Source organism: Macaca fascicularis, chromosome 2 (genome assembly GCF_037993035.2).
Source record: "Macaca fascicularis isolate 582-1 chromosome 2, T2T-MFA8v1.1".
NCBI classification, from domain to species: Eukaryota; Metazoa; Chordata; class Mammalia; order Primates; family Cercopithecidae; genus Macaca; species Macaca fascicularis.
Window position 1 is genome coordinate 39,767,651 of NC_088376.1, and position 27,719 is coordinate 39,795,369.

The window sequence follows — 27,719 nt, forward strand, 5'->3', positions numbered from 1 at the left end:
ATTTTTGTATTTTTTGAGAGATGGGGTCTCACTATGTTGCCCTGGCTGGTCTTGAATCCCTAGGCTCAAGCAGTCTGCCTGCCTCAGTCTCCCAAAGTGCTAGAATTACAAGTCTGAGCTACCGCACTGGGCCAGATTTTTTTTGATTGGGATGTATTGCCCGTGAATTATTGTGGTCATTTGGAGGTGTCATATTTCCTTGCTTTTTCACGTTTCCTGTGTCCTTACACTGGTATCTGTGCCTCTCATGTGACAATTGCTTCTTCTAGTTTTTTGAATTTTCTTTCATAGGGGAGGACATTTTCCTGAAGATGTATCTGTGGTGTTGGTTGAGTATGGCACTTTGGCTTTGATTCTAGGTATGTGTCGTAGTGTAGTCTCTGTGTGATTTCTTTCAATGTGAATGGTGTCAGTGGTGTCTGTGATTTCTTACGTGGCTTAGATTGTGGTTGTTAGTGGAGGCTGTGATAAAGTTTTTTTATGAAATAAATTTTAACTTTCAATAAAAGAGGTCTCACTCTGTTGCCCAGGCTGGTCTTGAATTCCTGAGCTCAGGTGATCCTCGCACCTCAGCCTCCAAAGTGCTAGGATTACAGGTGTGAGCCACCATGCCTGGTCTGTGATAAAGTTTTGCTGAGGTCTGGGTTGCCAAGTAGGCCAGCCCTCAGACCCCAGTGGTGGCACCAGTGGGTTGAAATTGCCTGTCCTTGGGCTTCAGGGCAGTGTATGCTGGCACCAGTGTTAGCAGGTTCAGGTAAGCCAATTCTTGAGCCTCCAGGTATCTTGCTTGGGTACCAGGAATGGCACAGGTGAGCCAGACAGGTTGACAGGTTTTTAAGCCTCTGCGTAGTGGGCAGGGTGTGGATGATGGCATTAGCCGTGGTAGGATAACCTTTAGGACCCAAGCTGTCTGTGCTGGTGTAGGCAGTAGCTGTGACAGGCCATTCCCCTAGGCTTGCAGGTGGCACTTGTGGTTAGTTGCCAGCTGTGGTGGTAGAGGCAGGTTGAATAGGTTCAATCTCAGACTCTGGGAGGAGTGCTTAGGTGCCAACAGTGGTGATCCTAGGCTAGGTGATCCCCAGGCCCACGGATTGCATGCTTGGGTACTGAGGGGGATGGAGCCAGGTTGTAGGAGCCTGTCCTTAGGCTCCCCACCGGTACCCACAGGTACTGGCTGTGGTAGGCAGGGGAGAGTGATCCTCAGACTGCCATCAGAATGCTCTGGTGGCAACAGCAGGGCTTGTGATGTGGCCTTTGACCGGGAAGGGGGGGTTGCTGTCAGTGGAAGCATTCATAGGCAGGTGGCTTGCGGGGTCACATACTTTGCTTGTGCCTTGCTCCTGCTGCTGCAGCAGCTATTGCAGGCAGTGGAATTTTTCCTCAGTGCATGAAAATGCATGGGTCCCCCTCTGCTACTGTGTAGGGAGACAGTTGCTGCCAGTGGCTGTGGTCTTGGACCCTATGGAGCAGCTATAGGTGGAGAATGTCAGTGGGGGCTCCAGGGATGTGGAGATGCAGGGTCTGTTGGGTTCCTGGGCATGACAAATTCTGGTGGGGGCTGGGCTCTCAAAATGGAGGTACACTGTACCTGCTTAGGTTTGTGGGACTTAGCGTGAGCTCTCTCTGGAATAATGTTGTGTGGTTTCTAAGCACCTCTTTATGTTAGACTCAGGGCCTGCAGCAGTTGAGGGGTTCTCCCATGGCTAGGATTGTAAGAGTCTGGTGGGACTGTGGACCGCTGGAGGTCTCTCATCCTTTCCCCACATTAGGTAGTCTCTCCAGGCTCTCTGCTGATCCTGGTTGAGCAGGCTGCCTTGCCTCCTCCTCCTTTCTTGCTTTCAGTGCTTCTTGTCACCACCCTGCTGAATTCCAGTGTTCTCTCTTAGATGATCTATTTGAAGTGTGATTATCTCCTCACTATTTTGTTCCCTTTCCATGGAAGAGGCAAGTACCATATGCATGTAGTCAGCCATCTTGAAGCTCCTCCCTTTCCTGTGTTTTTGATGAATTGATAATTGAATACTGTCCATGACTCAGACTGTAACACAGTGAGAACACAGAATCTTACCTATTGTCCTCATTGCTACAGGTATTATATCCTTATATATGTGGCATCAGCCTCAGTCCCCAGATCTTTGTGTGCCTAGTAAGCTAGGAACCGGTAATATCATGGTCAGCAAGAGAGAGAACATCCTTAACCAAATATTTAATCTCTTACTCTCCTTGGGAATATTTTTTTCAATCTTAGTAGTGATTTTTCAATCTCCAGTTGTTAAAGGTAGAATTGAAAGTGTTTACCATTCAAAAGTACTTCAGTGTTTTAGTAAAAACATACATTATAGTAAACAATGATAAATATGATTTTCAGGGAGAAAAAAACCATGCAACTCTTTATAATAGCAAAATAGTCTGTTTACATTGGGTACATATGTCCACAACCGTATCACTTTGTCATATTAACATTCCTTCACCAATATTTGCAGGGACCCATATAGTCTTAATAATTAAAATATTTTTAATTAGTTTTTTAAAATATTAGAATGGATAATGTATGCCTGCTTTAAATACAAAGGAATGATAGGGAGTTTTAAAAGATAAAGCCTTGTTCAAAAATAAGGTAAATTTATCTGTAGAATCAGTGGACTAGATGTACAGCTTGCAAAGTGAGGGTGAGGCCACAATGCCAGCATTTGGATATGGAAACAGGGTTGAGGTGGTTCTGAATTCATGTCCTTATAAGATCATCAGGACTGAAAGAGTCACACATGAAACTGGAGACCAAATCTGTGGATACTGAGTAAAACAAGAAACAGGGATAGGTTGTCCCACCTGTTAAAGGAAGCAAACTGCAACTGATTACTGCCAGCGTGGTGACATCTGACTCCAAAGGAGACTGACAATACATATTTTTATTGTGGTTGCCACATCCCTTACTCAAAATTGGTAGCGCTTAGGAAGAAAAGAACAGATAATAAAAGTAGACAGCTAATGGTTTCTGCATGTGAAGGTACAAAAATTATAAGAACATTACAAGAGAATTTCAGATTCAGTGGGATATGTACAGTATAGTGCTGTGGTTTGAATGTGTTCCCCAAAGTTAATGTGTTGGAAAGTTGATGCAGTGGTGTTGGGAGGTGGGGCACAAAGGGAGGTGTTTGGGTCTTGGGGACACTGCACTCATGAATGAATTAATGCTGTTATCTTAGGAATGGGATCCATGACTCCCCCCGCCCCAGATATTTGATGCCTTCCTCCTTGTTATCATGTAGCAGGAAGGCCTTCACCAGATGCTGGTGTCTTGATCTTGAACTTCCCACCCTTCAGAACTATTAGGAAATAAATTCTATCCTTTATAAATCACCCAATCTCAGATATTCTGTTATAGCAGCACAAAATGGACTAAGACAGTAAGAGAGAGGTAGAAGTTAGGTAGAATCACAGAGAAGGGAGTGACTGACTGCTCAGAGATATCTAGGCAAATGATGCAAAGAAAACATGTGAATTGGGTCTTAAAAATACGTAGAAGTTTGCTGAGAGGGGAAGGGCATGCTAGACTTAGGAATGAAACACTATATGAAAGGAGCTGAAACTCATAATTTTGTAAATGCTGAAAACCACATGCATGATCTGTTGAGGTGCCAGGGATACAAAATGAAACAAGGCTGTTTCCTCTAAGAGCTTGCTATATTATAAATAAGAGAGACAATTATTTAAACAGCCAGTGTCAATGGCAGGATGTCGAGTTCTGTAGTAATCTAAATGTCCCATGTGCACTTGAGAAGAATATGATTTCTGCTGTTAGATAGTGTTCTCTGTTACAGCTAATTGGTTTATAGTGTTAAGTCCTCTTTCCTCTTTTGTCTGATTATTCTACCCATTATTGAGAATCAGGTATTGAAGTTTCCAGTGATTATTGCAGAACTGTCTTGTTTCTCCCTTAAATTCTGTTAGTTTTTGCTTTATATATTTTGATGGGCTGTCATTACATGTTAAATGTTTATCATAGTATCTTCTTGCTATATTAAACTTTATTAATGTATAGTATCCTTCCTTGTCTCTTATACTTTCTTGTTTTATAGTCTATGTTGTCTGATGTTAATACAGCCCACCTCACTTCTCTTATGGTTCCTATGTGCATGGACTAGCCTTTCCCTCCTTACACGTTTTACCTATTTGTGTCTTTGGATCTAAAGTGAGTCTTTTACGGATAGCATGTATTTAGAATATTTTTTTCTATTCATCTTGCCAATCTGTGTCTTTTGATTGGAGAGTTTATTTATATTAGAGTAATTACTGGTAAGGAGAGACTGCTGTTATTTTGCTATTTGTTTTCTTTATGCCTTACAGCTTTCTTGTCACTCATTTGCTGCATTACAGTCTTTTGTGCTGTATTTAATAGAATAATTCCATTCTAATTTCCTTTTGTGTCTATTCATTAGCTATTTTTTGTAGTTACCATGGGGATTGCATTTAACATTCTGAAGATAAAACACTCCAGTTTAAATCTATACCAGCTTAACTTCAATAACATACGGTAACTTCCTGTACAGCTCAATTCCTACCCCCTTTTGGTTATTTTATGCATTTGTCTCTTATGTAGATAATAAAATGTGGAGTAACAAACTAAAGTTACAATTATACTAGCTTTTAGAGTAGTGTTTTTGTTGTGTAGTAAAGTTGTGTTTAAAAAATTACAAACCGAATAAACCTCAGAGTTACAAACCAAAGTTACAGTAATACTAGCTTTTATACTTGCCCATGCATTTACTTTTACTTTATATAGCTTCAAATTACTATCATCCTTTTATTTCAACCTGTTTGACTTCTCTTAGCATTTCATTATTCCAGTTTTAAATTTAATATTGTTAATTGGCAAATCATAATTTTATACTTTTCTGGAGTACAATGGGATGTTCTGACGCATGTATACAATGTGAAATAACATATCCATCACCTTGTTTACATATCATTTTCATAACAAGACATTTAAAATGTACTCTTAGTTATTTGAAATATATGATACATTAATACGGCCTCAAAACTTAGTCCTCCTCTCTGAAACTTGATATCCTTTGATCAGCAGCTTCCCATCCTGGCTTCTCTGTGGTCTCTGGTAACCATCATTCTACTCTCTACTTCTATGAGTTCAGCTTTTTTAGATTCCACATATACGTGAGACCATGTCTTTCTGTGCTGGCTTATTAAATTTAGCATAAAGTTCTCCAGGTTCATTTCTGTTGTTGCAAATGAAAGAATTTCCTTCTTTTTTAAGGCTGAATTTCACTGTGTATATACACCACATTTTTTGTTCATTAATCCATTGATGGACACTTAAGTTGATTACATATCCTGGCTATTGTGAATAATGCTGCAATGAACATGGGGATATAGATAGCCCTTTGCCATACTGATTTTAGTTCCTTTTGGATATATACCCAGAAGTGGAATTGCTGGATCATATTGTAACTCTGATTTAGTTTTTTGAGGACCCTCCATACTCTTTCATAATGGCTATACTAATTCACATCCCCACCAGCAATGTGCAAGTGTTCGCTTTTCTCTGCATCCTCATCAACCCTTTTATTGTTCTTTTTGATAAAAGCCATTCTAATGGATCTTAGTGTTTTGAATTGCATTTCCCTAATGATTAGTGATGCTGAGCATTTTCTTATGTATCTGTTGCCATTTGCACATCTTTTTTTGAGAAATGTTTGTTCAAGTCTTTTGCCTATTCTGAAACCAGGTTGTTTTCTTGCACTGAGTTGTCTGGGGTTCCTTGTATATTTTGGATATAACCCCTTATCAGTTGTATGGTTTGCCAATATTTTCTCCCATTCTGTGTGCTGTCTCTTCGCTTTTTTTTTTTTAGATGGAGTCTCACTCTGTCGTCCAGGCTGGAGTGCAGTGGCGCAATCTTGGCTCACTGCAAACTCCACCTCCCAGGTTCATGCCATTCTTCTGCCAGTACAGGATTCTTAGCTGACAGGTTATTTTTTTTTCTTCTTCTTCTCCCCTTTAGTAATTAGACCATTAGACTATATTAGCCCACTGTGTTTTGGCCTTCAGAGTTGCTGATGAGAAATCTGCTTATAATATCATTGAGGATCCCTCATATGTGACAGATTACTCTTACTCCTTTCAAGAGTCTGTTTGTTTTTGGATAGATTATAATGTGTCTTGCTATGTGTCTCCTTGCAGTCATGCTACTTGGAGTCTGTTGTGCTTATTGAATATGTATATTCATGTCCTTCATCAAATTTGGGAAGTTTTTAGCTGTTATTTTTTCTTTCTTTCTTTTTTTTTTTTTTTTGAGACCAAATCTCACTCTGTCACCCAGGCTGGAGTGCAGTGATGTGATCTCAGCTCACTGCAACCTCCGCCTCCCAGGTTCAAGCAATTCTCCTGCCTCAGCCTCCCAAGTAGCTGGGACTACAGGCACGTGCCACCACGCCTGGCTAATTTTTGTTTTTAGTAGAGATAGCGTTTTACCATGTTTGGCCAGGCTGGTAGCCATTAGTTTTTCAAATAATCTCTTTGCCCCTCTTCTTTTGGCACTCCCATAATGTATATGTTGGTTCTCTTGACAGTGTGTGTTTGCCTCTGTTCACTTTTCTTCAGTCTTTTTTTTTTTTATGTTGCCCTATCATCACACTTGCTGATTCTTTCTTCTGCCTGCTCAAATCTTTATTTGAATCCCTGCAGTGAATTTCCCATTTTAGTTATTGCCCTCAGGAGCTCCGCAGTTTCTTTTTAGTTTCCTTTGAGATTTTTTCCCTCCTCTCTTTTTTTTTTTTTTTTTTTTTTTTTTTTTTTTTTTTTAAAAGACAGGGTCTCAGTTTGTCACCCAGGTTGGAGTTTGGTTGTGTGATCATAGTTCATGGGCTCACTGCAGCCTCAAACTCCTGGGCTCAAGCAGTCCCCCTACTTAAGCTTCCTGAGTAGCTGGAAATACTTTTGCTGCTATGCTTGGCTAATTTTTATTTTTATTTTTATTTTTTGTAGAAGCAGGGTCTTGCTGTTTACCACACTGGTCTTGAACTCCTGGGCTCAAGTGATCCTTCTGCCTCAACCTCCCAAAATACAAGGATTACAGGTGTGAGCCACTGCACCCAGCCTCCTTCGAGGTTTTCTATCTCTTTACTCATCTTCCTACTTTCTTTGTACATTATTTGCTTGCCTTTCTCTGTGTCTTCTTTTAGTTCTTTGCATACCTTTAAGGTAGCTTTTTTAAAGTCATTGTCTGTTAGGCCCATCTTCTGATCTTTCTCTGGGAAGTTTTCTGTTGGTTTATTTTTTTCCTTCATATAGGCCATACTTTCCCATTTCTTTGTGTCCCTTTTTGTTGTTGAAAACTGGACATTTGAATCTGCTAATGTGGTAACTCTGGAAATCAGATTGTCTCCTTTCCTCAGGATTTGCTGGGGTTTTTTTTTTGGTGCGCTTGCTTTTGTTTTTTGGGAGTCTCATTTTGTCACCCAGGCTGGAGTGCAGTGGCATGATCTTGGCTCACTGTAGCCTTGACCTCCTGGGCTCAAAGGATCCTCCTGCCTCAGCTTCCTGAGTAGCTGGGACTGTAAGTATGTGCCAGTATGCCTGCCTAATTTTTTATTTTTTGTAGAAACAGGGTCTCACTATGTTGCCCAAGCTTGTCTAGAACTCCTAGGCTCAAGCAGTCCTCCCCCTGTGGCCTCTCAAAGTCTTGCAATTACAAGTTTGAGCAACTGCACCCAGCCCTTTTTGTTTTTTGATTGTCGTAGGCTATCTCAGATCTTCAAGCCTTTGGTTTTTCCTGGACATGCACAGTGATTTTCTAAATTCCCGTTTATATGGCTGCTTCTGAATGTCCTAGTCCTTTAATGTCTGGCTTCCAAAAAGGGAGAAAGAGAAAAATGAAGAAAGAACAATAAAAGGCACTGGTCTTTTAAATCCCCTTCAGCCTGGCTGCGGGGAGCAGTGGCCTCTAACTATTGGGAGGGAGGTGAATCAGTAGTTGCCTGCTTCTGTGTATGTATCTCAGTAATCAGAAAGCACATTTAGCTGTCAGAGCATAGATACCTGATAGTTGGAGGACAGGCCTTATTGCCCTAAAGCTGTGGAACACATGCATGTCTGCCTGGGGATTGGGGAATGGGTAGTCACTGCTGAACTAAGAGGTGAAATTGACTAAAAGTAACAGCAGTTTATTTCTAACCCTTTCCCTGGAAATTGCAAGCCTTAGAATGTGCTCCAAAGTTCCAAAATATTTACATAAGACAGATTATACTAGTACAATTGTTGTCTAGGTAGAGAGGAGATTCTTGTTGCTTCCTACTCTGCTTTCTCCCCAGAATCCTCTAATACATTTTTTAAAAGTTTCATTAGAGTTAGAAGAGTTCTTTTTCTCCTTAATTTTGAGGAACTCAAGAATAGTAAATTCATTATCACTCAAAATCCGTTTGAGACCTTTTATTTAGCTTTCATCTTCAGTTAGCAAACATTTATAGGAGGAATTTGTGTTTCAGATCTTTCTTGCCCCCTAATGTGACAACTAAATGCTTCCAGCTAGAATATACTGGGACTTGAAACTGGGAGATCACTTGCTATGGTTTGAATGTTCTCTCCAAATCTCATGTTGAAATTTGATCCCCATGTTGGAAGTAGTGCCTGTTGGGAGGTGTTTGGGTCGTGGGAGTGGATCCCTCATGAATACATTACTGCCATCCCTCTTAAGTAAGTGAGTTCTCACTATGTTAGTTCCTGTGGGAGCCAGTTGTTAAAAAGAGCCTGATACCTCCCCGTTCTCTCTCTTGCTTCATCTCTCATCATGTGATCTGTGTACATGCTGGCTTGTCTTTGCCATCTCTCATGAGTGGAAGCCTTCTGAGCTCCTCACCAGATGTAGATGCCCAATCTTGAACTTTCTAGCCATGATAATTGTGAGCCAAATATGCCTTTTTTCTTTATAGATTAGCCTCAAGCATTCCTTTGTAGCAACACAAACGGACTAATACACACCTTAAGGAGGCTCCACCAAGTAGGTCGCATTACTACTAAGGTGTAGTAGTAGTGAGAATGGAGATACATGGATTCATTTGAGTCCTGTTAAGAAGATAAAAGGGACATGATTGGGTCTGTGGGGGGTTGACGTAGTAGCATTAACTAATCCAGACTACTGGATTTATGGTGGTACTTTTTCTTGAATTATAGATCACAGAAGCAGAAAGTATTGCAGGGAAAAGTGTATGAAGGTGTGTCTATGCAATAATATTGTAGAAGTTGCAAAGTTCTTGTATACCCAGGATTTTTAAGTAAGAATGTACGGAGTGTACTGGTTCCCTGTAACTCCAGTAGGTCTTATGGCATGCATAGGCCAAAATGACAATGGGAGACATGATAAACTTTAATAGGGCTGTATTAGTCTACTCTTATGTTGCTATAAAGAACTACATGAGACTGGGTAATTTATAAAGAAAAGAGGTTTAAAAGGCTCACAGTTTTCTCAGGCTGTATAGGAAGCATGGCCAGAGCAGAAGGAAGAGAGTGAAGGTGAAGGTGCCAAACACTTACTTTTTTTTTTTGTTTGAGATGGAATCTCACTCTGTCATCCAGGCTGGAGTGCAGTGGAGCCATCTTGGCTCACTGCAACCTCCGCCTCCCAGGTTCAAGCAATTCTCTTGCCTCAGCCTCCCGAGTAGCTGGGATTACAGGTGTGCACCACCATGCCTGGCTAACTTTTATATTATTAGTAGAGACAGGATTTCACCACATTGGCCATGCTGGTCTTGAACTCCTGACCCGAGGTGATCTGCCCGCCTCAGCCTCCCAAAGTGCTGGGATTACAGGCGTAAGCCACTGTGCCGGCCTAGCCAAATACTTTTAAACAACCAGGTCTCATGATAACTCATCGTGGAACAACTATCACGGAACAACAAGGGGAGAAATCTGCTCCCATGATCCAGTCATCTCACAGTCATCTCCAGTCACCTGGGGATTACAATTCGACATAAGATTTGGATGGAGACACAAATCCAAACCGTATCTAGGGCTAAGTGGTAGAGTCCTAAAACCATTTTATGATAAAAATGACATAAATTCATTTAAGGCATGAGGGGGAACTGGAATTAAGTGCAGCAATTAATATGAAAAATACTCAAATGTTATGATTAGTCATAAGTTAAATATGTCTGATATTTCGGGTTAACACAGGTTTTATGTATGTGAACTCACTCAAGAGGGATGGCAGTAATGTATTCATGAGGGATCCACTTCCACGACCCAGACACCTTCCATTGGGCCCCACTTCCAAGATGGAGATTAAATTTCAACATGAGATTTGGAGAGAACATTGAAGTAAGCATATTCAGGTTTTATGAATATGCTTACTAGAAGAGATGACACAATCTAAACCTTAATAATAATGTAAAGCATGGGGAAATTATAGTCTTAGGGTCCTCTATGTTAGTTTGTGTATATTCTTTTGGAAATATGTATAACTTGGAGTGACACTGAAATATGATAATTAGATTAGAAGAGTAAGGATCAGAATAATGAGGGTTTAATGTAATGAAAAACTTAGAAAACAAAACTAAGTTTGTTTAGTTCAAAAAATTGAAATTGTAATTTTAACAGTAAAAGAGACTTTTTTTATATTATCCAGTTCAATTCCCTTATGTTGTAGATAAGGAAATGGAGTTTCTGGGAGGTTGGTATGACAGGCCCTGAGTGATAACTAATGGCAGAGCAGTGGCTACAACCCGAGTGTGTGGCTAGGAGGGAAACTGAATTTATTATAAGCATATTTTGCTTATAGGGGCAGCCAAACAGGGCTGAAAACTAGGGTAAGATAAACAAGTTGCCTAAGGTGAAAAATTGTACATTTGTAATTTCATATGTAATTTCAAATGTAAATTCATATGTAATAGGTAAACATAGTATAAAATGTCAAATAATACTGAGACATTTAGGGATAGTCTGAAGGAGCTAGATGGGGTGTTACAGAAGAAGAATTTTCCCTTATGAATTAGTCCCTGTGTGTGCAGTAATCAACAGTTTGCAGGCACCTGTGGAGCATTGCTTCAGTTTATGTGAGAACAATGTGACATGTTCTATGTCAAGCTTGTCCAACCTATGGGCAGCATGCGGCCCATGACAGCTTTGAATGTGGCCCAACACAAATTTGTAAACTTTCTTAAAATATTATGAGCCCTTCCCCCCGCCCCCGAATCAGCTATCATTAGTGTATTTTATGTGTGGCCCAAGATAATTCTTCTTCCAGTGTGATCCAAGGAAACCAAAAGATTGGACACCCCTGTCTATGTTAAGCCTCATAGATCCTTCTCAGGCTTGGCCTGGTTCCTATTCTTATTTTTTCCTTGAATCATATCTCAGAGACTATATTTTACTTTGCATCTTTAAAGTTGTTTTAACCTTCACAATCCTTTGGGGGGGGGAGTCTTCTCCAGCTTTTGGAAAATTGGAGAATCTAGACAGTCTTCCTAGTGCCCTCTACCTTACAGCCCATGTAACCAAATATGGAAGCAATTTAGAGATAATAGTAAAAGGGAAATAAAGGATAGCTCATCTCTTACACTTTTCCCATCATGCCTCTGGTTTCTAGTTTGTGACTCCTGTTTTATTTTTGAGGGTCGAGTTACTTAGGTCAGTTCTCCTTAGGTAAACCGTCATGTTTCTTTATTTATAACAGTTCTTTCCCACAGCACTTACGAGTTAGAGGTGGTTTAGGTTGAATAAAATCTCTGCTTCCATGCCTCAGGAAGGTAATTCCCAGAACCTTCACAATGGATGACAAATACATCAGTAAGCTCTCCCCCAATATTAGTGCTTCCCTTTTTGGCATCACCCTTTGTGAGGAGAATAAAACCAGAATCCACAGTCTGTATCTTACAACCAGTGGGTATAAATTTCTTATGCTGCTTCTCTGGATCTGTCCTGTTTTATACCTGACACCTGGCCTGTCCCCAGGATCATTATTCTTTTTGTTGTTTACACCTTTAGAGTTCAAGGCAGGCCATTTGTTTTTACATTACATTTAAAAATAAATTGTTTATATGGAGGATTCTGGGAGCTAAGAGTTTATAAAGTGAAAAGATGGGTGGTTTTATTGATCCAGCCAGAGTTGGCTAAATGTATGAACAGGTAGCTGCACATTGGACCTAATTTACAAATGTGCAGTTGGCATAGTTTATGATGCTGATGGAATCAGGATAAGTTTAAAGTCAGTTAGCAGTATAGATAAAATAATATTAACAAGGAATACAGAACTTTTCCCACAAGCCTGAAAGCTTTTCCAGGATAGACACTATACTTGATTTAGCTTTGTAAGCTATATAGCTCATACTGTACCTGGCACATATTAGTAGGACCTCAAAAATAACTGGTAAATATGGTAAAATCAGTAGTTTGGTTGTTTATAAGCTCCATATAGCATTCATTCTTAGCTTTCATTAAGCCCAATCCAAAATGTAGACATACATGTTGTAAAACTGGGAATATCTGTTATTGCTAGTGTTAGGGTTTCCTTAATTCTCCCTCTGACGTTTTTATCCTTTTGTTCATTTTTCTCCATCTGGAATCTTTCATACAGAGTTTGGTTTTTTTTTTTTTTTTTTTTTCTCTTTTAAATTTGATACTCTTCAGTCCAGGTGCCTATTGTTCTGTATATTTTCCTTATTTGTTTTGTTTTAGCAGGCAGGTAATTTTTGGTTTACATAATGAAAACTTCACATAGAATCTGGATTGAGAATTTACTAGACTCGGGGCTCAAAAAATGGAATTTAATCCTCTCAGCTTCATTGTCAGGTTTTACATGGTGACATCTACTCTGAAGTTTTCATGCTGCCAAGTTAAGGCCATTGGGAAAAGAGAGTATCTTTCCAGTAGCTCCTACAGACATTCCAGGAGTCTTTCTGAGTGAATAACTTGGGTTTTAAGTTCATTCTTGAATTAGTCACAAGAATAAGGGAATTTAACATTCTGATTGATCATGCGGTGAGTTGCATATTCTGCTCCTGAGTTGATGGAACTCTACCTGAATAATTTAGAAATAGAATTGGGGGATGGGGTTGTGGAGAATAGTTAATCAGAAGAAAGTTGAGATATTGTTACAAAAAGAAGAGAGAATGGATGCTGGTATAGCTTAAAAGTAGCTTAATTTTCATTGACTTAATTTTGATTTTTAAGGAGTCATTGAGATTTTCTACATTATTTTTTAAAATTATCAAAGTAGTATATGAACATAAAGTCCCAAATAGTGCCACAGACATAGCTAGCGTTTCTTTGTTCTCCCCCTTGTTTATCCTCTGCCTTGACTCAATGGGTAATCGCTTTCAATTTTTTAAAGCTGTTTCTTCTGATACTCTTTATAGATAGGAGAGTTGACAATGTGCTAGCAGCCCTCACTCTCAGCACCTCCTCAACCTCGGCGTCCACTCTGGCGGCGCTTGAGGAGCCCTTTGGCCCGCCCTTCAGCCCTCCACGGCACTGTGGAAGCCCTTCTCTGGGCTGGCGGAGGCAGGGTTGCCTCCCTCTGCTTGCCAGGAGGTGTGGAGGAAGAGGCGCGGGCGGGAACCCGGGCTGCGCGCGTGGCGCTCACAGGCCAGGGCGAATTCTGGCGGGCGCGGGCTCAGCGGGCCCCGCACTCGGAGCAGCGGGCTCCGCCGGCCCCGGGCAGTAAGGGGCTTAGCACCCGGGCCAGCAGCTGCAGAGGTTGCGCCGCATTCCCCAGCAGTGCCGCCTGCCGGTGCTGCACTCAAATTCTTGCTGGGCCTTAGCTGCCTCCCCAGGGGGCAGGGCCCGGGACTTGCATCCCGCCCTGGCTGAGCTCCGCCCCTGCTGTGGGCTCCCGCTAGGCCAGAGCCTCCCCGACGGGCGCCGCCCCCAGCTCCGTGGAGCTCAGTCCTATCGACAGCCCAAGGGCTGAGGAGTGCAGGCACGGCTTGAGACTGGCTGGCAGCTCCGCCTGCAGCCCCGGTGCAGGATCCACTAGGTGAAGCCAGCTGGGCTCCTGAGCCGGTTGGGAACTTGGAGAACTTTTGTATCTAGCGGGAGGATTGTATGTGCACCAGTCAGCAGTCTGTATCTAGCTAATCTGGTGGGGACTTGGAGAACTTTTAGGTCTAGCTAGAGGATCATAAATACACCAATCAGCACTCTGTGTCTAGCTCAAGGATTGTAAACGCACCAATCAGCACTCTGTGTCTAGCTCAGGGTTTGTAAATACACCAATCAGTACTCTGTGTCTGACTCAAGGTTTGTAAATACACCAATTGGTACTCTGTGTCTAGCTAACTCTGGGTCTAGCTAACCTAGTGGGGACCTGGGGAACTTCTCTGTCTAGCACTGTGTCTAGCGCAAGGATTGTAAATGCACCAATCAGCACTCTGTCAAAACGGACCACTCAGCATTCTGTCAAAACGGACCAATCAACTCTCTGTAAAATGGACCGATAAGCAGGATGTGGGGGGCGGGGGGGGGGGGCGGGGGGGGCGGGGGGGTGGGGTTTGTCAGATAAGGAAATAAAAGCAGGCTGCCTGAGCCAGCAGGGGCAACCAGGTTCTCTTCCACACTGTGGAAGCCTTGTTCTTTCCCTCTTTGCAGTAAATCTTGCTGCTGCTCACTGTTTGGGTCCATGCTGCTTTTATGAGCTGTAACACTCACCAGGACGGTCTGCAGCTTCACTGCTGTCAGGAAGACCATGAACCCACCAGAAGGAAGAAGCTCCAGACGCATCTGAACGTCTGAAGGCACAAACTCTGGACATATCACCTTTAAAACCTGTAACACTTGGGAGGCCGAGGTGGGCGGATCACGAGATTAGGAGATCCAGACCATCCTGGATAACACGGTGAAACCCCATCTCTGCTAAAAATACAAAAAATTAGCCAGGCGTGGTGGCAGGTGCCTGTGGTCCCAGCTACTCAGGAGGCTGAGGCAGGAGAATGGCGTGAATCCAGGAGGCGGAGCTTGCAGTGAGCCAAGATCATGCTACAGCACTCCAGCCCGGGTGAGAGCCAGACTCCGTCTCAAAAAAAATATAAAGTAAAATAAAAAAATACTCACCGTGAGGGTCCGTGGCTTCATTCTTGAAGTCAGTGAGACCAAGAACCCACCAATTCCGGACACAGATACGTGTCTAAATAATATATATATATGTATTATCTTTTAGTTCATTTCTATTAAGATAGATGAAGATACAGTCAGCCCTCCATATATCTGGGTTCTGCATCCACAGATTCAACCAACCACAAGTAAAAAACATTCTGGAAAAAAAAAGAAACGCTAATTAAAATATACAAACAAAAAACCCAATACAGTGAAACAACTATTCACATTTTATTATATTAAGTATTATAAGTAATCTAGAGATGACAACGTATACATGAGGTTGTGCATAGGTTATGTACAAATACTAGGCCATTTTCATATAAGAGACTTAAGCATCTCTGGATTTTGGTATTGAAGAGGAGGAAACTGTAACTGATTTCCCTTAGATTAAGCTTACCCAACCTGTGGCCTGTGGGCTGCATGCAGCCCGGGATGGCTTTGAATGCAGCCCAACACAAAGTCATAAACGTTCTTAAAACATGATGAGATTTTTTGGTGATTATTTTAAGCTTATCAGCTATCGTTAGTTTAGTGTATGTTATGTGTGACCCAAGACAGTTATTCCAATGTGGCCCAGGAAAGCCAAAATATTGGACAGTCCTGCCTTAGATACTGAAGGCCAGCTGTATTAATTCATGTAACCTTTCTTGGCCTCATTTTCTTGATAAAATGATATATATTCAGTGTTTTCATTAATCACCATGTAACCATGTGAGTATTGTTTATTACTGGCTTACCTCATATGATTAAATTTCTTTTCTTGTTTAACTTAGTTTTTCTTGAAATTTATAAAATTCTCATTAAATAAATGATGGTTGATCCATACAATGGACTACTCAGTGCTAAAAAGGAATGACGTACTGATTTACACAACACCACAAATGAAGCAAATACATTATGTTAACTGGAAAAGCCAGACTCAGCAGCTACATATAACATTCTGGAAAAGGCAAAACTACATAGGGACAGAAAATAGATCAATAGTTGTCACAAACTGATGGTTGGGGATGGGTTTGAATACAAAGCAAGAAGCAATTCTTTTTTTTTTTCTTGAGAGGGAGTGATAGAACTGTTCTTATTTAGATTATGGCGGCGATTACATAACTCTTAAGTGTTTGTCAAATTTTATTCACACCAAACAGTATAAATGTCACTGTATGTAAAATAAACAGCAAAAAAAAATATGGCCCTATTTTTATCCATCTGTTATGTATCATTTCTCAATATATATTGACAGAGTTTTGCAGATCTTACAAATACTGACAATGTAATTGAATTTCATGTAGCCTCTGGAATCTCCAGTGAAAAAGGAAATTAACATCCTAGTATTATGAAAATAGTTTTGGCTCCATAGACTCCTTAAGAGATCCATTTTAGTAACCCTTTCTTAGAGAACTGCTAATGTAAATACATGAATAATGCTAGACAAAACATGTTTTTTCCCAAGCTACTTTTATAAATTCTGTAGGTATAGCTATATATTAATGATACCAAGTTTGTCAAATCATTTAGTCAGTCATATTGTGTATGATGTGTAAACTCTGAGGAGGGATACTGTTTGCTGTGTATATAGGTCATGATAAATAGGACCTTTTTTGGCAAGTCAGTAGTTATACTCTAAGGAAAATGTAAGGAACCAGCTAGCAATAAAATAAAATTCTAAAGGGAAATCTCTTGTTCAGTTTTGGATTCTGTTGTACTTTAACACATAACTTGACAATTTCCTGCTTCTGATAAGAATCAGCTAAGTAACAATACCCAAGTGACTAAGTCCGGAAGTTTGGTTGGGGTACAGATCTCGCAGTAAACAATGAAGGGGGAAAAAGTCCCCGATTAACTAACTTGGATATGCTGTAGGTAATGCAAAAAGACAAGGCAATTCATAAGATGATTTTATTCTCTTCAACTTTTTAAACCTTAGTATCTCATCAAGTAATTTATATTGGTAAATACTCTTACTAATGAAACAACTGATGAAACAGATCCCTCCACTGGGAAAACAAAAAATTACAGGCTAGTCAGAAATAAAGGCTACTTAAAAATTAGGTTTTTTTTTTTTCTAAAACAGTGTACGTCAAATAAAATTCCATCTAATTCTGTCGACTTTTGGAAATATCACTTTGAAATCATCCCCAGTATGAGAAGGCACAAAACAATGACAAAGGCAAAAGTACTGTGCATAGCACAATTTATTCACTTATTCACTCAACAAATGTTTACTGAGGTTAGTAGAGACTAGGAGACAGAGCCAAGGAATGAGAATAAAGAAAGATAGGCAAAAAGTTTGCTCTTTAAAAAAAACCTCAACTATAATTCTGTTTCTTCAACAAACTTATAAATGTCTTAGATATATGACATTACTCTCTATATGGTTATTTTGTTAGACATTACAAAATATTACTTTTATTACCCCTCTGAACTATAATAAACTGATCCAAGATCAGTATCATCCTATAATCTGAAGATTATTACATTTTATCTAAAGAAAGAAGCCATTATGTGACTACAAAAGTAAGAGCAATAAATAATCTTGCCAAATTATGGGCAAATTAGATATAAACCACCAATTATGAAAACATGTAACATAATGAATTTAATGTCATAATTAACATGTAAGTACATTAATTCTTACTGTACTATATGGGAATTACGCATAAATGGCCTTATAGTTTATTGTAATGATATTTTTAAATTTCTAAAAAATTGTGGTAAAAACAAATGTTATGAACTGAATTTTGTCCCTTCAAAAATTCACACACTGAAGTCCTAACCCCTAGTAGTTCATAATGTGACTATATTTGGATATAGTATCTTCAAAGAGGTAACTGAGGTAAAATGAGGTCGTTAGGATGGACCTTAATCCATTATGACTCCTTTTCCTGGTTCACCTGGCTGAAAATATTGGCATTAAGTATATTCACATTGTTGTACAACCGTCTATTTCTAGAATAATCTTCATCTTGCAGAACTTAAACTCTGTACCCATTAAACAATAAGTCCCCTGTATATAGATAGCCAAACTACCAATCATGTATGAGAGAACAAAATCATTTTCAGATACACATTCTAAAAAAATTTAATTCCAATATATTCTTAACTCAGGAAACAACTAGAGGACGTGCTCCAGCAAAACAAAGGGTAAAGCAAGAAAAAGTAAGACATAGGATCTAGGAAGCAGAGGAACTGTGGGCAGTAGTTCCAATAGTGGTTTCATTTTCTAAACTTTTGCTGTGGTGTTTGCGTCTTTGCTTTATGGAGGGATGCGTGGGGCTTCAGTGGTGTTTATATTGTACTTCATTTCTTAATGCCTTTGTGATGCTTCTTTGGATATTCCATGCATTTCCAATTTGGGAGAGCCCAGTACTTACGTTGGTCCATAACTAGAATTATAGATGTCAAAGGTAAACTGGACACTAGTTAAAATGGTAAGGATAGATTTTATTAACTAACTACTGCAGTAGGGAAGAGAGTCCAGTGTGAACTCAACTCACTTTGGCCAAAACAAAAGGGGAAGAGACTTTTTAAGGGTTGAGTGTACTAAGGGAAAGACATTGCTAAGGAAAAGAAAGGTGATTTTTTTGTTTTGTTTTTGTTTTTGTTTTGATATGGAGTCTGTCTCTGTCGCTAGGCTGGAGTGCAGTAGCGTGATCTCAGCTCACTGCAATCTCTGCCTCCCAGGCTCAAGCGATTCCCCTGCCTCAGCCTCCTGAGTAGCTGGGACTACAGGCACACACCACCACACCTGGCTAATTTTTTTGTATTTTAGTAGAGACTGGATTTCACCATGTTGGCCAGGATGGTCTCAATCTCCTGACCTTGTGATCCGCCCGCCTCGGCCTCCCAAAGTGCTGGGATTACAGGAGTGAGCCACCATGCCCGGCCAGTGAGTGGTTTTTAAGGGGAGTAGGTAGTCCATGTGAGTAGGCAATCTGGGTTTGTTATTGGCATTTATCTGGAAGAGAAACAAACTTGTATTTATGACAGGAGGCAGTGATGCAAATTAGGCCCACCAATGTTTGGCCCTTACCCACTCACCAGGGACTGGGAACAAAAGTGAAAGTTATCTTTTTGATTGTTTGCATTTCAAAGAGATAGTTCTCAGGTCCTTGAGAAGATAGTTCTCGATGGTAGAAGATTTATGTCACAAAGGGGCAGAGAAGGGATTTATAATTTCAAGCTTTCTAAGGTAACTGCTCTAAATGGGGGTTCAGGCAACCAGTCTGCCTATCACCAGATTTTGGCTGGAACAAATGGTAAATTCTGGCTGTGTGGAACCTTTTCAGGTAAGGAACTTTATGGAGTTGGAGTCATTATTCTAGGATATGGGGGAAAGATATGAACAAATAGTTCACACAGACAAAAGTAAATATCCCTTAAATATGGGAAAACATATCACTGTAATAAGAGAAATACAAATTACAACTCTGAAACACTATTTCTCCCCTATTAGATTGGCAAAAATCCAAAAGATTGACAACATAGTTTGTTGGCAAGGCTGTGGGGAAATAATCACTGATATATTGTATTAGGAATTTTAAAAAATAGTTTATGAATACAGAATTTAGCAATATCTCACAAAACTATACAAACCTTAGCTATAACTCAGCATTCTTCTATGATTCCAACCCAAAGGTACACTAACAAAATCAAAATGACATGTATATGAGGCTGTTCATTGCAGCATTATTTAATCCCAGAAAATTAGAAACAACCCATTAACCTTCAGTAAGGTCTAGTTGAAGAAAGTGCTATTTACATAATGATGAAGCACTCTGCAATTGTTAGAAGTAGTAGATATATTAGTAAAGGAAGTCTCATATGCTGCTGTGGAATGATCTTAAGGATATATAGTTAAACTAAAAATGAAAAGATTCAGACAGTATAGTCTATGCCTGTGTGTATGCGTGTGCATGCGCACCTGTGTGCATGTGTGTGTGTGTTTTGTTGTGGGGGTAGATAAAAATTAGAATTTTTAATTTTCTTATATATTTTCTTGAATGCTTTCCTTAAAATATTTTTTTAAAAAAATAGAAACATAAACCAAAACAAATAAATGACTGTCCAGTTGGGTGGATGGGAGAGGAGAGAGATAAGAGAAGGTATGGAAGAAGACCTCTAAGTGTTTTAAATATGTTTGATATTTAAACATATTTAATGTTTAAACATTAATATAAACACTATTAAACATAATGTTGAAACATGTTTGATATTTAAACCTCTACCTTGCTTGATAGTTTAGCTTTTAGAACCATCCAAATGTTTTACATAATTACGAAACAATTACATTTTAAAAGGGAAAATAAAGTGATCTTCAAAAAATGGAAACTAGTGAGCTTAACTCTACGTGCAGTTGGTGTCATAACCACACAGAAGTATGTATTCTACCTTTTCTGTAAGGTTGTATGTCTTAGGGTAATAGAACAATTAGGCAAAATTTTTCTTCGAGAATAATCACAGTTTCTGAAAGCAGGTAGAGCTAGCGTATCATCATTTTTGAAATAGTTGATCTAGGCAGTGATCAGTGGTAGGTAAAACCATTGGGTAGAGGTTTGATGGGGGAACTTTATAATGGATAAATCAGTTCAGTGCTACAAATCTACCATTCAGTCTTAACATCACAGAAAACGGTTCAGGCAGACATAATGTGCCTACTAATAAATGGCAGTAAGAAGTACACAAGAATACTTACGAATTATTCTTGCAACAATGACAAAACGACCTAGAAAAAGCAAAGCCTCTAGAAATAATTACGAGTTTATAGGGGATAGAGGGATAGAGGGATAGAGGAACACCATGAAAATACATATTAGCCAAACTCACGATGTGGGAAATGCTACAGGACAAATGAAGCCAGCTTCTTAAATAAATGACATAGAGTGGGGAAAGAGAATGGTGTCAGAGACTTAAAACATATCAGCTTAAGTACAGTATATCGACTTAGTTTGGATTCCAGTTCACACCAACTGTAAGAAATGTTTAAAAAAATACACTCAGCAAAAATTGAATATTAGCATTAGATGAAGTAAGTGTTGCAGGAGTTCTTAATAAAGAAACACCTTTTCAAAATGAGCTTTGGAAAATATACTGATAATTTAATTTTAGTATAATTGACTTATTTGCAATCTTGTGTATTTTTATGCATCAAAAACATTGTGAGTAGAGGTTCTGTGTTTCACCACACTGCTGGAAGGCAGGAGGAGGGGAGGTCCATGGCTTAACCCATTTCTGCCTAGTGTTCCATTATTGGAATGCTAAGCTTGTGAGAGTTATTTATATCCCACTCAAAGTCATTACCAAGGTCTGATTTTTCACACATACACACAAATTGCAATCTCTGGCATAAATGAGTTAGAAAGGGGAAAAGGTCAAGAGCCCTTGATTTGTTCATTTTTAAGGGGTATGGGTTTTTAATCTGTTAGTACTTAATGAAATCATGGGATTCCAGTTCCCCCACCAAAAATTAGGGGGATAGCTGAACCAACCACAAGTCATAATATTGATAAAGTTGGGTGATAGGTATAGGGTTCATTATACTATTGCTCTCTTCTGTATATGTTGAAAAGTGCCATAACTAAAAGACTTAAAAGCATTATATAAATTTTTAGTTATTATACCAGTAATGTAGAATGCTATTTTTGTACATTCTGGGGAGCACTAGATAATATTGGTGATACTTTTGTCACCCTGATAAAGTATGGTATTTCAGTTTAGTTTTCATTTCTTTAATTATAAAGATATTCAGGATATTTTGAATACTTTTTGACTATTTGTGTTTTCTCTTTCAGTTTTTACTTTAATAAAACTTTTTATTTTGAGATCATTATAGATCCACATGCAATTCTGAAAACTTTAGAACTTATTGTGAAATCCAGTGTTTGTTTTCCTCCACTGGTAATACATCTGGCAGAAGTATAGTACAATATCACAAGAATATTACAAAATTTCTTCATGTTGCCCTTTTATAGCCATACTTACTTCCCTCCTGTTCCCACTACCCCGTTAACCCTGGCAACTACTAATCTGTTTCTAATTTCCATATTTTGTCATTTTGAGGGTTTTATATAAATGGAGTCATATAGTTAACCTTTGAGATTGGCTTTTTTCACTGAGCAATTATAATTCCCTGGAGATTCATTCAGGTTTTGTGCATCAGTTGTTCCTTTTTGGTATGAACGTACCAGTTTAATTATTTGCCTGTTGAAGGACATCTGGGTGGTTTCTGGTGTTTGACTGTTAGAAATAAAGTTGCTGTTATTCATGTAAAATGTAAACATAAGTCTTCATTTCTCTGGGATAAATACCCAGGAGTACAGTTGCTGGGTTATATGGTAGTTGCATGTTTAGTTTTACGAGAAGCTGTTAGACAATTTTGCAGAGTATCTGTACCATTTTACACTCTCATCGGCAGTGTATGAGTGATCCAATTTTAGCTTACCCTTGTCAGCATTTGGTATTACCACTCTTAGCCATTCTGACAAGTGTGTGTAGTGACATCTCAATGTGGTTTTAATTTGCATTTCCTTAATACCTAATGATGATGATTACCTTTTCATCTGCTTATTTGCCATCTGTAAATCTTCAGTGAATGGCTCTTTGTGTTTTTTTGCTCATTTTCTAGTTGGATTTGTTTTTCTAATGTTTCTTTAACTTTTCTAACTGCTTAAGATAGATACTCAGTTCATTAATTTATTTTTAGCTCTTTTTAAATTTTGTTTTTTTATTTTATTTTTATTATTATTTTTTGAGACGGAGTCTCGCTCTGCTGCCCAGGCTGGAGTGCAGTGGCGCGATCTTGGCTCACTGCAAGCCCCGCCTCCTGGGTTTAAACCATTCTCCTGCCTCAGCCTCCCAAGTAGCTGGGTCTACAGGCACCTGCCACCACACCCGGCTGATTTTTTTTGTATTTTTAGTAGAGACAGGGTTTCACCGTGTTAGCCAGGATGGTGTCAATCTCCTCACCTTGTGATCCACCCACCTCAGCCTCCCAAAGTGCTGGGATTACAGGCATGAGCCACTGCGCCCGGCCACTCTTTTTATTTTTTAATGTTACTATTTAAAACTGAAAATCTGTCTATATACACTCCTCTTGCTGTATACCACAGGGTTAGATGTATAGTTTTTAAAATTATTTACTTCTAAGTATTTTTAAAATTCAATATGATTTCTTCTTAGATTCATTAGTTTTTAGAAGTTTCCAAATGTGGTATTTCAAAAGTTATCTTTTTGTTATGGTTGTTGGAGAATGTGGTTGTAGGATACCAGTTACATGAACGTTGAGACATTCTTTATGGCCTGGCATTTGATTAATTTTTGTATGTGTTTCATTTGTATTCTGTTTGGAAGCAATATTCTGTATATTAACCAGTAAGTCTGTAAATCAGACTTACTGGTTGTGATATCGGTTCTTCTCTAGCCTTAATAGTGTATTTATTTAGTTAGTTAGTTAGTCAGTTAGTTAGTCAGTTAGTTAGTTAGTTTTTTCAGACTGAGTTTGGCTCTGTCGCCCAGGCCTGGAGTGCAGTGGCACGATCTCAGCTAACTACAACCTCTGCCTCCTGGGTTCAAGGGATTCTCCTGCCTCAGCCTCCCGAGTAGCTGAGATTACAGGTGCCCGCCACCATGCCCAGCTAATTTTTTGTACCTTTAGTAGAGATGGGGTTTCACCATGTTGGCCAGGCTAGTCTTGAATTCCTGACCTCAGGTGATCCACCCCCCTTGGCCTCCCAAAGTGCTGGGATTACAGGCGTGAGCCACCAGGCCCGGCTGTTTTTACTTCCTTGATTGTTTTATTACTCTGATAATATGTTAAAAATTGTCCTCTGTGGTAATGGTTTTGTCAGTTTCTCCTTGTGGTTCTCTCAACATATTTTGGAACTATCTTGTTAGGTACATAAAAGTTTAGATATTACATACATTGAGTAGAATATTTTTCATTGGGTAGTGAACTTTTTTGCTAGTAATAGTTTTTGCCCTTAAAGTTTTGTTTGATACTAATAGAGCAGCACCAGTCTCTTTATTGATTGGTTGGTTGATTGATTGAGACAGATTCTCCCTCTGCTGCCAGGCTGGAGTGCAGTGGTGCGATCTTGACTCACTGCAACCTTCGCCTCCCAGATTCAAGCAATTCCCATGCCTCAGCCTCCTGAGTAGCTGGGACTGCGGGCGTGCACCATCACGCACAGCTAATTTTTGTATTTTAGTACAGATGAGGTTTCACCATGTTGGCCAAGCTGGTCTCAAACTCGACCTCAAGTGATCTGCCTGCCTTGGCCTCCTAAAGTCCTGGGATTACGGGCATGAGCCACCGTGCATGGCCACACCAGTCTCTTTAAGTTAGTATTTGCCTCATGTATTTTATTCCATGTTTTTTACTTTTCATCTTTATGTCTTTAGATTTTTAGATGTGTCTCTTTTGAAAAGCATGTGAACTAATACTACTTCAACCTTACATAAAAATATTTTCCGTGTGTTTACAGTGCTGAAGCTGCTGAAAGATGGCAGAAGAAGTGGTGGTAGTAGCCAAATTTGATTATGTGGCCCAACAAGAACAAGAGTTGGATATCAAGAAAAATGAGAGATTATGGCTTCTGGATGATTCTAAGTCCTGGTGGCGAGTTCGAAATTCCATGAATAAAACAGGTTTTGTGCCTTCTAACTATGTGGAAAGGAAAAATAGTGCTCGGAAAGCATCTATTGTAAAAAACCTAAAAGATACCTTAGGTAAGATATTTTTTATTAAAAGAAAAGCAGCTTTGTTTTAAATGAAACCTGGAACTTAGTTCTTTGTACATAATTCTGGCAGCAGTGTGCATAATTGACTTGAAAAGGCAAGGACTAGGTAAGTTTGACTCATAGCAGGTGTTCAATGCAGAAGACCAGTGAAGGTCATAAGTGTTAACATGCAGTTTCTGTAAATCTAGGCCCACACTCCAAGTCAAGGCAGAGTAGTGCCAATGAGTAGAACTAACTCTCACCTTCTAGCAGGGGCTCTTTGGACCATGAATGACTGTTGGAGTTTAGACTTATAGGCAGAATTGCCTCTTTGGCACCAAGGCAACTTATGTACATGGCACATAATGAATTTTAACATCTAATAACTTTATGTTTTGAACTTCACTTAAAACCCACCATTTTGTTTTTCTATTTGATAAGAGAACTGTGGATCATTACTGTACATTAGCACCTACAGAGCTCTTTTCTATTTTGTTTCTCTTTTTCCCTGTCTTTATTTCTCCAAAGTTTTTGTTTTTTATTTTTACTGGCCCTCCCTTAGGGCCTGAGACAGTGGAGCCCACTTCACACTGGACTTGGCTAAGCTGATAGGAAGGAAATATGCATGGGCAAGGAATGGCCTCTTCTTTAAAAAAGTAAAATAAAAAATTAAACTCTCCTTAGCTGACAGGAAGGAATTGGGAGGGACAGAATTTCATTTTTGGTGTTCAGGCAAACATGCTATTTGTGTAATGGTTCTTTGTCTACATGTAGAAGAAAAGTACAATTTCTCCTTGTACAGGCAGTTTGGGAGAAATATAGCATGACTGATAAATATGAAATACTGTTGACTCACTACTTTACATTAGTTTTTATTTATTTTTTTATGGTTTTTGTAGAGATGGAGTCTTGCTCTGTTGTCCAGGCCAAACTTGAACTCCTGGGCTCAAGCAACCCTCGCACCTCAGCCTCCTGAGTAGCTGGGACTACAGATGCTCACTACCATGCCCAACTTAGTTTTTGTTCTTATTCAACATTATTGTTATTCTTGAATGTTCTTCTAATAATGAAATACAAATATTTAATGTTTCTAACCATTGTAAAACTGCAAAAACTAAAATATAGTACAATTTGGAGTAAGGTATAAAATAATAGATTATCAGTTTCTGAGATAAAAATGTTTCCAGTGTTCTAAAGGTAATAATTAAGTAGATATAATAATGGTGATGTTTAACTGCTGAGGTAACTTTTTTAATACTTTCAAGTTTTGCAATTAAAACCATTATTTTTAGTTTTTCGATGGAAGACAAATCAGAAAGAGATTTTCCTTCAGTAGCAGAGGAGAACAGGGTTAGAATCAAGAATACTGGTTTTGTAAATACTGGCCATTTATTTAAAGCATGATGATTAGAGATATTGGGAGAAATTAAGGTAATTTCTTTCAAGAAAGTGTGCCTCATAGTGGTAAGTGCACAGGGTACTAACATATACCCAGATAGACTTTTTGTTCCATTTTAAAAGGACACTGGTATCTTGGGATTAGAGTGAATGTGACAGTAATTAACAAAACATAGTGAAAAAACTAATAGAGCAAAGGGGGGAAGCATTCCAGTATTAGATATTACTGTATATAAATCTAAAAGCCCATTTAGATATAATTTTTATTATTTGTTAATACCCCAGGGATGCCTTCCATAGTACATTCTGATGTTACTGAGACAGTTTTATCAAAGTTTTATCTCTAAGTCTTAGGAAATCTCTGTTAACTTTATTACTGTATTACAGTTATTACTACCTATATTCCAGGGTGCTTGGAAACATTGAGTTAGTAATCTGTAGTTAGCCTGTAAAGAGATGTAAGTCCAGCTTTTGCATTAGGTAGCCTTTTCCTTTTTCTCATAATTTCTGTGCCCCTTTTTGGTAACTTAAATGTCCAGTGTAATTAATGTATTTGTTTCACAATGATTGTGCTGGTGGAGACATTGTTTGAAAGTTGAGAAGGAAAAGGAGAAAACAAAAGGATTAATGCATGAATGTATTTTAACTATAAAAAATACATGTGCTTTAAAGCTTCTTCCAAAATAAGTCTGAATAATAAGGTCGTATTTTTGGCCATGATTATTTACTTGTTATACAGGCTGTGTTATAATTTAGAGGAAAAAAAGTTTTGTAAAGAGAAGCCTCAAATTTTCTATTGCCTGGATGTGGGCCAGGTCACATGGATTGGGTGTGGGAAGTTTCAGTGTTGCAGAACAGACCAGGAAGCTCACTGAGAATTATCCTGAGCTGTGTTAACAAACTGACAAAATAGAACACGGAATTTTTACTCAAAATGGATTGGTTAAACGTCTTTAAAGATTTTTTCAGTAAGTTAATCTGTTTATTAAATCCATTGTTTTCTTGAAGTTGTGAATTAGATTTTCTGCTTTTGTAAATTTAAAGGAAAGCTCTTATTTGGTGGGTTTATGTAAGCTACTATATTATGTTTATGTAATATAAACCAGATGATTGGTGATATATCCAAAAATTGTAGTTTGGACTTGGTAAGTAAAATAATTTTAAAATGTTTTAGCATGAATGTTTTAACAAGTAGAGAAAGGATATAAACCTTTGGTTTGAGTTTGATGCAGTTCTAATTCAGTAATTTTCAACTTAGCACAGACATTTGAAATGAATTAAATAAATTGTAAACATTAAAATCATTAGAAAAAAAGGATTAGGTGAACAAATTTCTTCATCCTCAACTTCTGAATTAACTTTTTAAAAACTACTTTTTACTTACTTTTTTTAGAGGAACAGTGTAAACATAATCTTTAATTAAAACACTAGTAAACAGAATATTTTTATTTAATGTAGTATTGCTAGAAATTGATGTTTTGATGAATGTGAGATTTGATATTTTGATA

At 38.7% G+C, this 27,719-nt stretch overlaps 1 protein-coding gene across 14 annotated transcripts in view; it reads left to right on the forward strand.

Annotated features, from left to right (window-relative positions):
- NCK1 (NCK adaptor protein 1) overlaps nucleotides 1–27,719 on the forward strand; it is a 93,380-nt gene that overhangs the window by 47,946 nt on the left and 17,715 nt on the right. For 7 of the 14 annotated variants that reach the window (XM_015445126.4, XM_065539965.2, XM_045386932.3 and 4 more), the window contains one exon: nucleotides 24,579–24,822. In XM_015445126.4, the coding sequence (XP_015300612.1) occupies nucleotides 24,597–24,822 (226 nt within the window). In that variant the 5' untranslated portion in view covers nucleotides 24,579–24,596. Of the gene's footprint in view, nucleotides 1–7,002; nucleotides 7,094–14,595; nucleotides 15,002–24,312; nucleotides 24,435–24,578; nucleotides 27,180–27,719 lie in introns of those variants that run through there. The other 7 variants (XM_065539962.2, XM_065539963.2, XM_065539964.2 and 4 more) reach the window with 4 other exon arrangements.